Source organism: Perkinsus marinus, assembly GCF_000006405.1.
Source record: "Perkinsus marinus ATCC 50983 genomic scaffold scf_1104296939976, whole genome shotgun sequence".
In the NCBI taxonomy this organism is placed as follows: Eukaryota; Perkinsozoa; order Perkinsida; family Perkinsidae; genus Perkinsus; species Perkinsus marinus.
In genome coordinates, this window is record NW_003212973.1 from 58,661 (window position 1) to 70,225 (window position 11,565).

At 44.8% G+C, this 11,565-nt stretch overlaps 4 protein-coding genes across 4 annotated transcripts; all 4 read right to left on the reverse strand.

Annotated features, from left to right (window-relative positions):
- Positions 1–23: 23 nt before the first annotated feature.
- Positions 24–3,749, reverse strand: Pmar_PMAR022498 (Dimethylglycine dehydrogenase, putative). Its single transcript, XM_002782124.1, has 20 exons — positions 3,619–3,749; positions 3,426–3,570; positions 3,263–3,366; positions 3,132–3,220; positions 2,942–3,038; positions 2,761–2,898; positions 2,644–2,716; positions 2,511–2,598; positions 2,366–2,452; positions 2,255–2,321; positions 2,082–2,210; positions 1,848–2,040; positions 1,235–1,784; positions 1,048–1,190; positions 893–986; positions 693–825; positions 567–646; positions 425–513; positions 275–378; positions 24–233 (listed from the first exon to the last, which is right to left on the reverse strand). Exons 1-20 carry the CDS (start codon positions 3,731–3,733, stop codon positions 94–96), a joined length of 2,658 nt encoding a protein of 885 aa, XP_002782170.1. The 5' UTR covers positions 3,734–3,749; the 3' UTR covers positions 24–93.
- A 1,243-nt stretch (positions 3,750–4,992) lies between these two features.
- On the reverse strand, positions 4,993–8,521 carry Pmar_PMAR022499 (hypothetical protein; the record flags this gene model as incomplete). The annotated part of the gene is made up of 14 exons (XM_002782125.1): positions 4,993–5,164; positions 5,221–5,390; positions 5,435–5,554; positions 6,299–6,366; positions 6,428–6,487; positions 6,546–6,720; positions 6,786–6,874; positions 6,928–7,022; positions 7,066–7,142; positions 7,190–7,244; positions 7,371–7,504; positions 8,005–8,115; positions 8,261–8,360; positions 8,412–8,521. 14 exons carry the CDS (start codon positions 8,519–8,521, stop codon positions 4,993–4,995), a joined length of 1,536 nt encoding a protein of 511 aa, XP_002782171.1.
- Positions 8,522–8,876: 355 nt separating this feature from the next.
- On the reverse strand, positions 8,877–10,337 carry Pmar_PMAR022500 (hypothetical protein; the record flags this gene model as incomplete). The annotated part of the gene is made up of 5 exons (XM_002782126.1): positions 8,877–8,982; positions 9,442–9,696; positions 9,750–9,844; positions 9,897–10,107; positions 10,249–10,337. The coding sequence occupies 5 exons, from the start codon at positions 10,335–10,337 to the stop codon at positions 8,877–8,879; spliced, it is 756 nt and encodes a 251-aa protein (XP_002782172.1).
- A 177-nt stretch (positions 10,338–10,514) lies between these two features.
- Pmar_PMAR022501 (hypothetical protein) lies at positions 10,515–11,545 on the reverse strand. Its single transcript, XM_002782127.1, has 6 exons — positions 11,362–11,545; positions 11,154–11,279; positions 10,998–11,105; positions 10,819–10,913; positions 10,666–10,734; positions 10,515–10,617 (listed from the first exon to the last, which is right to left on the reverse strand). Exons 1-6 carry the CDS (start codon positions 11,527–11,529, stop codon positions 10,527–10,529), a joined length of 657 nt encoding a protein of 218 aa, XP_002782173.1. The 5' UTR covers positions 11,530–11,545; the 3' UTR covers positions 10,515–10,526.
- Positions 11,546–11,565: the final 20 nt, after the last annotated feature.

Below are 11,565 nucleotides of genomic sequence, written 5' to 3' on the forward strand. Positions count from 1 at the left end.
TTATCACATGGAAAGTAGTAGCATTGCCTCACTAAGTATTAATAAGAAACATTCGCTGAATAAGGTCAGAAAGTGGAGTCAATTTGATTATCATTATGATGGGGTAGTAGGTGTATAATCTCCCCGCATACGTCTCCCTTTGGGGTCGAAGATGCAGCCCGCTGTAACCTTGACTGGAATTATCAGAGGCTTGCTACCACCACCAACTGGATTCACTCGAACAGTCCATTGGCCTGAGGGTGTGATAAGTAACAACACCTTAGATATGCAACACCTTGTTGTATGTATGACTTGTCGATAACAACACCATCATCCGATATGAGGGCCAACCCAATAGGACGTTCTAATACGGTAGAGTATCCAGCAGAATTGAGGTAACTACATGATGTCAATTATGGTCATCCCTCGAAGGCTCATCACATACCCAACTAGTTTATCATTACGGTAGACGAGTTCAGCACCATGACCCCACCATGGCAGCCTCTTCAGGTCTACATCGATACTATCGTCGATCTGAAGTAGTCCCTGTAGAGCTTCCCAAGGTAAGAAGGAGACCGCTCCACCACCTGTAATGATAACAGCCTCTTCTTGAGGCCCCCACCCTCCTTCTCCTTCATAAGGGCTTCCTTACCAATGAAATCGATGTCTAAGGAGAAACTCGAATCGAACTGATCCTAACTTATGGCAATCACCTGTATTGATTTTACATGCAAATCCCAAGCCAACCTGAAGGACACTTTCCATAGGGGAGAAGTCATGACCATAGTGAAGGAACCGTTTTTCGATTCTTAAAGAGTCGAGCATAGCTAAGGAGCCCACCAATCGCTGAGAATAGACACTACAATGCACCACATCATTAGCCTCGTCACGAATGATGTCATTAATAACCTACTGGCTTGACGCTCCCTCTAGTCATGATACTCTCAAATACCTTACCGACATCATCCTTGTCAATATGGAGCTCCAAACCTAGCTCCCCGACGTAGCTGAGGATTGGACAATCATGAAAGAACGAGGAGGAGGAGGGTATGATAATGATGAACTCACGAAACACGCAGGGCCCGACAGGGCACACCAGCGACGATGAGATCATCCTTAACCATCGATAAAGGTATTGCCGAGTGTAGATCGACATGACCACATAGTGAGGAGAGGAGCTCGAAGCTGTTCGGGCCCATAATTGATAATACCTGACAAGTAGTGGTGAGGTAGGGTATGATGACTAGAGGATTACAGCTATGTCGTTGGTGACGTCTTTAATGATGATACCATTACTGCCTCTTTGAGTTGTTGACCATAGTAAATGGTCTTTTATCATCTCTGGTTGATTGGAGGTAGTAGTAATATAAAAACTATCCTCGCCGAGTCGGCAGACAGTAAAGTCGGCCAACATTCCTCCCAGATCATTAGCCATAGCTGTGTATACTATCGATCCCACAGGTCGGTCGATGTTAGCCGTACATACCCATTGTAGGAGGTCTAGTGCACCATGACCTTTAACTATCAACTTCCCAAAGGAGGACATATCGATAACACCAACATGGTGTCGTATAGCCCTTGCCTCATCCTTCATAGCCTCGAACCACTGAGTCGACCCCAAAGCCCACGAATAAGGCTGGCTCGATAAGGGCTCAGCATTAGTTGGAGAGAGGTAGTAAGCTGCTCTTTCCCAACCAAAACCTTCAAAAAAGCGTGCACCATACTCCACATGTTGTTCATGTAACGGTAATAGACGTCGATTACGCCCACTTTGGAGTTGCATATAAGGGTAATGAACACCATACCTTCAAGATTGGTCGTCATCATCACTGTAGCAGGAGAGGTAATCACATGTGGGGTAAGCTTACATGATGCCATACTCCTCAGCTGCTCTATCCTCACACCATTCCTTATCCTCAGCTAGGGATGGATACCAACGATTCATATCAGCTGCTACAAAGTCGTCTTTAAAAGTCCTAGGATAACCATAAAGGACCCATTCAGCATTCGCGAGCCCAGCACCAGCACCACATTGTATACCCTGGGAATTGAACCCGGTACCTGTTGTGGGCCTTATGAGTATTAGGCACGAGTAGTAGTACATATATGAACATTATCAGTTCCCAATAGTCTCCCCATAAGAGGTGCTGTATCACAGCTATGGGTATCAGGACCATGCAACCAACGTTTAATACCGATCTCTTGCAGGGCAGGAATGGTCTCCAGGGCATCTACAGTGATGATGATGATAATAGTGATGCCAGAGTATACCTACGCTCAAGCCACTCCCCTGCCTTATCGATACTCTCTGGGAAGACCTCGTGGGATATATGTCGTGGAGCCTAGGGAGGAGCATCCAAGAGTGAGGTCAGGGACCTTGCTGTACCCATCCGGAAGCATTCCTTTCCTTAACATCTGCTGGGAAGTGGACTTCAGGATGGGACTCGAACACACCAACCATGAAGCCACCAACCTAAGGGATGATAATATTGCAGTAGTAGTAATAGGGCACTGTGATGAATATTACTAACCTCAGGTTTAAGGTAGAACTTATAGAGGTAGTCCCTGACAACAGGTAGACGGTTCGATACTCCTTCGAGTGTATCGAATACCACATACCTATTCAGCACCACCATTGTAGTAGCTTACCATTGAGCAGCTTACTGATGTGGTACTACTGCTGCTGGTACGATATCACCTAGACCCAACTCCCTTACTATACCTTTAGTCCATTGACCTGACAGGCATAGTACATACTACAATCTATTGCACTTAATCTACCTGCACATATAATGATGTTATTAAACTCTACCAGAGTGCCATCCTCAAGTTCAGCCGTGTGGGCTCGACGAGCATCCCTCGCAATACGACGGATCGCAGTCCTCTCTAGTAGATGCGCCCCTTGGGCTCTGGCTCGAGCTGAGAGGGGGAGTAGTAGATAATACAGCCAGAGTAGTAGTACTAGCCATCGCCATGGTAACATCTGCTGGGTTAACGATACCATCCTCTGGTGTATAAATGCCTCCATAGATTCCAGTGGTATCCAGATAGGGGTGGATCTAATGATAGTGGTAATAGGAAGACGACGACGACGACGACGACGACGAGCAGCAGCAGCAGTCTTGTAGTGGTAGTAATAGTAGGATGAGCACCTCTTTAATCCTGTCTGAATCACACAACTCGTAGGGTATACCCAATGATTCCGATATATTAGCCATCTGTAGTAATTGTGTCCATAGATCTACCAACAATCACTCATGCACAATACCGTAATGTTAGCTACCTTCAGTTCGGGCTATGCCTAGACTCCCCGTCTTAGCCCAACCTACTCCCTCATCAAAGGTCTTATATAGCTTATGGCCCTCTCTAGCCATGTTGGCGATGCATCTACAACAAGATGGTGTTCTTAGTGGTGGTGGTGTTAGTAGTATTCTAACTACTACTACTTAACGCCCTTGAGGGCAGTCTGAAGACCGGCAGCATGCCAGGTGGTACCAGAGGTAAGAGTATTCTGTTCAAGAAGGAGGACTCTATGTGATGGTCCAGCAATACGAGATAACTGATATGCTGTAGCAACCCCTATGATGCCACCTGTAAGTACTCTATATAGTACAGGGGGCAGTACTAGAGGCAAACTACCTCCAACAATGAGAGTATCTACCTCCTTTGGTACACCAGAGGATACCGAGGAGGCGGAGGAGAGGCCTCTAATATTCACTGATCGAGTACCAGCAACAACCGAACGTACAAGCATTATCAAAACAAGAACTGTACTGAGTAATAGGGAGTCACCAACACCGAAGTACTGTCTCAAACAGTGAGCTGCTATACCATCACAAGTCGAACGGTTCATAAGGTCACGGATCTAGCAAATAAGGAACTCCTATCCGTGGATGAGGACCCCAACTGTACAAACCGAGCTTGCTGATATAATTGCACAATTTTGTATAAACAATTCATTCAAGTTGCTTTTCCATCCAGGGATACTGTTGCTCAATTTGCCGCCTGTTACTATCCCCCACTTGATGCTATCAACTGGAAGAAGGCGTTAAAGATCTTTCATATGTTATAGCCAGGCACGAATACTCTCTATACAACGATGAGTGAATGGTTGCACCCTCGAGTTACTAGACTTGCTCTCTTCCTCCTCCTCTTCCTACTACTATGTTAGAGAGTTGTCACTATATTGACTACCATCACTAACCCAAGAGTAGACATGTAAGCAGTCGGGAAAGCTAGTATTTAATATTTCTAATCAGACCTGAACCTAGACCAAAGACCTCATTCACTAGCCCGCAACCAGAAGCTATCTCCGATGCATGCTGGGGTAGTATGCTCTTCTTCCAACTATTGGAGGGGGAGGAATGTAGTATTAAAAATGCCCACATAGGCTGTCTAAGCAACCATCTGAGTAGTTGTATCGGGTCGATCACCATCTCGGGTAGAAGAAGGAGATCGCGTAAAAACGATAGGACAAAGGTAGCAAAGTCGACACGTCTACTATCCTCATTAGATAACTGTATGATGCCCATTGTGTTGAGTAATACCACATGATCAAGCTGGAGTAGGGCTATATTCATGAGGTCCATAATGATATCCTTCTTGCTACTACTTCGACTAAGACGACGAGCATATAAGATACTAAACTCCTTACCCAATTTCCCCACACTTAGGGCTGTCTTCAGTGTATCAGATATGACCCCATAACGTTGGTTTGGGCTACCTTTAAATTGACGCCACCAACAATACATGATAACAGTACGGAGCATAGCATCCCTGGTATCATCACGGGAAAGGTAAAGTAGAGTAGGGGAAGGGGTCACGAGGACGGCGTTTACCATTGATACACTAAGGCTAGACAATCACAGACGACGTCGTTATCTATGGAGATAATGAACATCATCCTGCTCTGACTGTCCCTTGTATATGCGTTCATGTCCCCGTGACATGTCCCCGTGTCTCAAGAGCACTATTAAGCTCGGAAACGGTGGAATACATGAATGATCATCATCATCATGGTAGAGGTTCGAACGGTTGTGAACCCTGCTGTCCCTGCTTCCCCTCATCACCATAACACATCTCACTCTTCCAATACGTACTCTGACTATCTCTAAATACTTCCATAGCCTTGTCATGAGCTCGATAGAAGCCATGCTTACTAGCACTGTACGTAGCCGTCCTGGGTCTAAAGATGGATCTATCCCCTAGCCGGTCGTCGTCGTAGCCATTGTGATGACTGACCTTCCATTCTGCCAATAACTTACTGCCCATCCCTGCATCCTCTCATCCCACATAATAGAATCATTACTACTCTTATGAGAGGGACGAGCATGGACTCTACCACTACCCTTCAACTCTTCATAGAACTTCTTGGCTTCCTCCTTTGACCATTTGATACCAAACTTCTTTACCTATTCAGAGGTCTCGGGTTCAATCCGTGCTGCCAGCATCTTACCGGGAAAGGCTTAGCATTGAGTTTCTCATGTTCATACCAATAAACTTCCCAACACTCAGAATAATCATCCCATCGTATGTTAGGATCTGGACTGTCGTAATAGTCATCATCCAGTGTTACCTATCACTAACTGTCTAAATGTAACATCTCATTACACTACGATCGTCTACATTCAATAACAGCACAAGTTCCGAACATAACGTTCGAGCAGCAGATCTAATATCTCTATTCATATAGCTACCTACTTACCACCTACTACTGGCTCTATAACTCACTACTTCATTGCTTACTTCGATACATTCATTACAAACTGCTACAAGGACTCCAATCAGTAATCAGTGCTAGCCCGAATGTGGAACTTCAGATGATGATGATGATTAATCGCCTCTCTCGTGTACCTCCTTTATTCTCTCCAAATGAACTGGTTGATATCTATTTGCATTAGCTGAACGGAAACGATTACCGATACCCCAACGGAAGACTCGCTGATGAACTCCTTCTGTTTTAATATAATCTGATTTACGTAAGACTTTACCACAATACCGAATTGGACTTATCCTCATCATAATAATAATGATCCAAGAACTGACAACTGGTAACAGACAGATAGGACAATACTGACCCCATCCTTCCGCAATGATATTCACCTCCCTAAGTTATTGATTATTATTATTATTATCAACACAATAGGTAATAGTCTGAGAGGTTGATAAACTATGGTGATGGTTTGGCGTATCGAGAGGGGGGATTTGATACGTGCAACTCGGCGTAGTAACTTCGCCATTGATCATCGTACTGAGTAGAATAGCAATTATCAACATGATCATCATCATGAGTACCACCCTAGTGTAGTACTACTACTACCTCGCCCTTCTCGGCATCAGCCTCATCTTGCATTCGACTGTACTGGGTGGAGGGTGTACCCAAATCACCTGTTATAGTAGTAGTTATAGGTAAGCCAACAATAACAGTCCAAGAAGAGCATCCTCCTACCCTCCCCAATCTTTGGATATTCCTTAATCTTGATAGTTCCATTATCACCAACCTCCACGACTGAGCAATACATCCATCAATTTCGTGGCGCGCGGTAGTCATGTTATGATCATACTACCTTCACCCTTCATGATATCCTTCAGCTTAACTATAGCATAATGTATCGGTACAGGCATACCATACAGCATTAGCCGACGCCACATAAGGGGAGGCTCTTCACTCGACTTTGGCTCATCATCATCATCATCTATTGGCATCAATTCCACATAGCATTGTGAGCGTCGACGGAGATCCTGAATGATGATAATGATGATAATATGGTATCGGGTTCCAACCTATTATCATCATCCATCCTTACCTGCATCGTTCGATCAGTGAGGAGCTCTGCTCTATCAGCTGGTACATCTACATAATACTCGACTGGTGTATCGAGAGGTGTGTCCCGAACTGAGGAGGAAGAAAGGGCAGTTGATGACCTACCCCAGCCCCATGATCATTACGTGGTGCACAGGCATCTACCGCTTCAGGTGAATCGAAGTGGGACACAGCTACAGCAGCAGCAGTAGTGAGACCACTGACCTCTACACGAGGTAAGCTAACAAGAAGAGAATGCCTAATTACAATAACCTATCGCCTACCCAGAGGAAGGGGACGACGATGGTAGAGGTGGAGCACCCATTCGATAATCTTCTTCTACCCAACGTGGGTTCAATGCCTAAGTGAGTGATAGTAAACCTTATTATTAATACAGGATCCAAGTACCCTATCTTCTGCTTCTGGATTCTTAGGTGGTGGTACTGGTAAGGCATCTGGTAACCTAGAGAGTACTCGAGCAAGTCGTACTAATGCATCATCAACTCTATCGGCTGAGGGTGACCATACCAGACATTTCCTAATCATCACAAAGGTGTAATACTATTGTTCCACGCGTAGATATGATTACTTAGGTTGAGCTGGTCTATCATCTACAGATACCAGCTCGATAGAAGCACCGGATTCCTCACGTAAATCGGCAAGCATCCGACCTCGTCTGCCGATCACCAAACCACAATGATCATCCAATATATCAAAAGATACCTAAACGTCACCGCGTCATACCGAAATTACCCGAAATAGCAGCAGTAGTAGCAATGAGTACCAAGTTAGGCTTATCCACATTGGACAAGGACTCTGGGTTGGCCTCATATGCACTATGGTGATTCATCATCGATTGTGGTAAGGGAGGTGGTAGCAGCTCTGAAGGGACGTTAGATGGAGGAGGGGGTAGTGGAGTAGGAGGAGGAGGAAGGCATCCTCCTTGCATGTCTGGTAGAGGATGACGGTATCGGAATAGGTCCCTACATGAGGTACTACTCGAACGGATATTACTACCACATTACTATTACTACCCAATCCTTTGCATAGCCTCATATACACCATACTTTGGCCCTCTAACATGAACATGGGTGGTATTAGTCGATGGATCTCTCAGAGGATCATCATCACGAACAGCAACACTTATCTCAACCCCACATTGGGATTCTAGACTCTGATTATCGAAAGGAGTGGTATTACTACTACTCATGTATATATCCTACCCTAACAGTATTGCCTCGTACTCCTACTACTAGACCAGCTCTATCGAGAGGTACGGGTAGATTCACTGCCAAACTAGGTACTACAGGGTCGATCGTCTCGAACACCAAGTCCTGAACAAGATCACCACATCCCACTACTACTAGGGCAGCATCGACAAGCACCAAGACGTCGATTTGGCAATACCAAACTAATCAACACTTCTATATTGAGCTATACCATAAAGAATGTAAAGTAATAATATGTTGGTATGACCACCTTCCAAGAGTATCCATCAGGTCCCCTAGTAGGTGGACCAGGATCGGCATCTGCTGTTAGTGGTGGTGGCATGAATGGTGGAGGCATTGGTGGTGAGTACCTGCTACTGCTGCTCTAATACTATGACTAGTACCTTATGACTACTTATCACCTAGTATCCCCACCAACCATCATCTCAACAACTTCACCAGGATAGGGTCGCTTGCGTGTGGGTAGTAAGTTGAGAGGTATCGGTCCTTCTTCTTGTTGTTCACCATACATTATGGGTACTGATAATCTACAATGACTGAAGCCCTCCTCAAGAATACAAAGCTGTTGATAGTAGGTCTTTAGACAAGTAGTAACGAGAAACCTTTACAGTGTACTGTACAGGAGAGAAGATGGCTTCTTGTCAAGACATACGTCCACTATCGTCCCTTGTAACCTCTATTGCAGCTTCCTTAGTACAACCTAAGGATACCACCACATGATGATAACGCTAAACACACCCTCTACAAGTTGTATGATGCGGAGGGGACATGGGAAAAGATAGTCGATAATACATGCATGTAATACCATACCACTCCATTATCACATCGCGCCTACATAATACCCAACGCATGACCCGAACAAGCCTTTATGATGAGGACTTCCCATCCTGATTACTCTGTAGATCCTCCTGTGCCTTCCTCTCAGTACAGAATAGTTGATGCTGGCCCAAAGCTCTGCTATCCACAAACTCTCTACCACATGTATTACACTCGAAGATCTCCTCATCTATAGGCTTTAACATACCCAAATGTATGTCTATATTGCCACCATTCTTTTCCCCTTCCATCAAACGATAACCACATATTCTGCATACCTCTCCCGTCCCTCGTAATGCAACACTTTCACTCTTCCTTCCTAGATCCACTCCTGAGTGCTTAGCCGCTCTATGTTGATTGAGACCATCCTCGTCTCGACATTCTATACCACACGCTGGACACTTCACACGACCTCTCCTATCCTTATACAGACCCAATTCATGTACTTGACGATTATGGGTAAATAATCCCTGACTTGTCGTAAAACGTTTGTTACAAATTTCACACACATAATCTCCCGCTTTTTTCCGTGCTTTCTTCATCGGAGATTCTCTAATATCATCTCCACTAAGGTCGCTTCGCTCCGCCTTATCCCCATCTTTTTCCAATACATACAATGTGGAGAACATGCTTTCCACCTCAGCATCGTTACCCCCAGGTACCCATTGCCTCTGTGTTTGATGATTCTTGAACGTTTGATTAGTCTTATTCCGTACCATTCTGAAGGATGGGAATAATTCCAAAGGGAATGGTCGAGGTTTGGTAAGTAGATGTAAACCATTGAGGGATGCCGACTTAATAAGATTCCATCGTTTAGCCTGACCCTCTACCAAACAGAGAAGGATTCTACCCTTCTCATGGAGAGATCGTCTGAGATAATCAATCGTACAAGAAAGGGGTTACTACTTCTCAGCAATACTCACCTTGCGGAGTGAGCAAAGTGTGCCATGAGGACTTCATGCAACTTAGCATCTTCAACACCCAAATGAGGATGATTCCATATAATAACATCAAAGAGCTGAAAGTTGGAAATGATGATATTCTCATAGCGGCTGATTCGTCCTTACTACCTCTCCTTGCATCTGTTCAGGTAAGCGTACAGCATCAACACCATGTCGTACTGGTATGTTATACCCTCGTAGTATATCCAGATTAGTCTCCACTGGCCGACCATACTTCTTATAGAGCTCCTCAATAGTATCGAATGATGTACATAACAAGCGGACCTTAGAGTCATCAGGGTCTATTCCAAGGTAACTGGACAATACTGCCGCATGCCGCCTGAACAACAGATATCTGATATACCTGATGCCGCTCAGAGAGGCATAATCTACGTCACAATTCCCTACAATACGTGTACAAGAATAGTATTGTAAGCTTCAACATTCCCAACATCTCTCGACATGCCCTCCTCACTACTACTTCTCCTCTGAGCTATGCAGTGCTGCTCCTAATGATGCTGAGAATGAGAAATCACCATCGCCGAGGATGAGTACGGTCTTGGTGGCCATAAGAGGGTGAACTCCTAATGATAGATCACCTCGAGAGCATATACCAAACCGGAGGCATCCCATGAACCAGTGGTCCCTGGTTCAATCCCTGCCCTCATCTGATTTCCCAAGTGTATACTTCCGTCTTCCGCGTGTATATATTTGGATGAGATGTAGATAAACTCAAGAGAGTGAGATAAGAAACAATAATCACGTCATCGTAGTAGTGCTGTGTTGGTCTGCTGCTGAGCCGAATGCCTTCATCAGGGGGTTTACTACTTTCTGTAGATCCTCTAATCGTCTGAAGATGATGGATTTCGATGCCTACGACACTTGATATCACACTTACTGATCAACCAATTTATGCAACTTCTCACGAGACTCCAAATCCTTAGCAGAATCCTCCCTCTCCTTGCTTCTAAACCACAATAAGAAGCCAATAAGATACCCTCTCCCATGATGATGATGATGATGATGATGAAGGTATCCTTTCCTATACTACAATTCGTCCAATGAGCCTTCCAGTTCCTGTCGAGCTTTCAATTCAGCTGATAGGTTCCTGTCAATCTCATCAAAACTCTTCGTCGAAGGAAACGTCTGATATTCAAATTATGCACCACAGTCATAATCAAATACGAGCCCGACGACCGGGATTTGAACTCGGGACCTCCCGATTATGACCTCTCCCATTCCCTCCACTAACTTGGACATATCGTTCATTACAGGATGTCCAGTGGCCGAGATAACTTGTTCGTAGAGGGACTCTTGGAAAGCTGTTTTCTCTTTAGCCTGAATACCCCACTAAAATGATCATCACATCTGTGGAATCCATCCTACCATGATGGACTGATGTAATTGAGTATCCACTGCTTTACTGATAGCCTCCTCATCTACCATAGCTATTGCCCTCAACTTACGATGATTACGCCTTATCTTCTCCAACTGCATTAGGATATCACAAACCTACCACATAACTACATCATCATGAGGACAGCGGATGATCGAGAACGACAATAAAAGTATATCAGGCCCAGGGAGCTCATACCTTTTCCTCCGGCACTCCTTCTCCTATACTCCGCATGGTCTCAATATCAACTAATAGATTACTCAACACTCCAAGATCGTCCCGGGCATCATCAAACAGTTGCTGCCCTCCGGACTCATGCTTCCCCTCATCCTTCATATCTACTTCAACCTTCGATTCAACGCTCATTACAAGGATGGACACTGCCCGAGTATTCACCTGTCT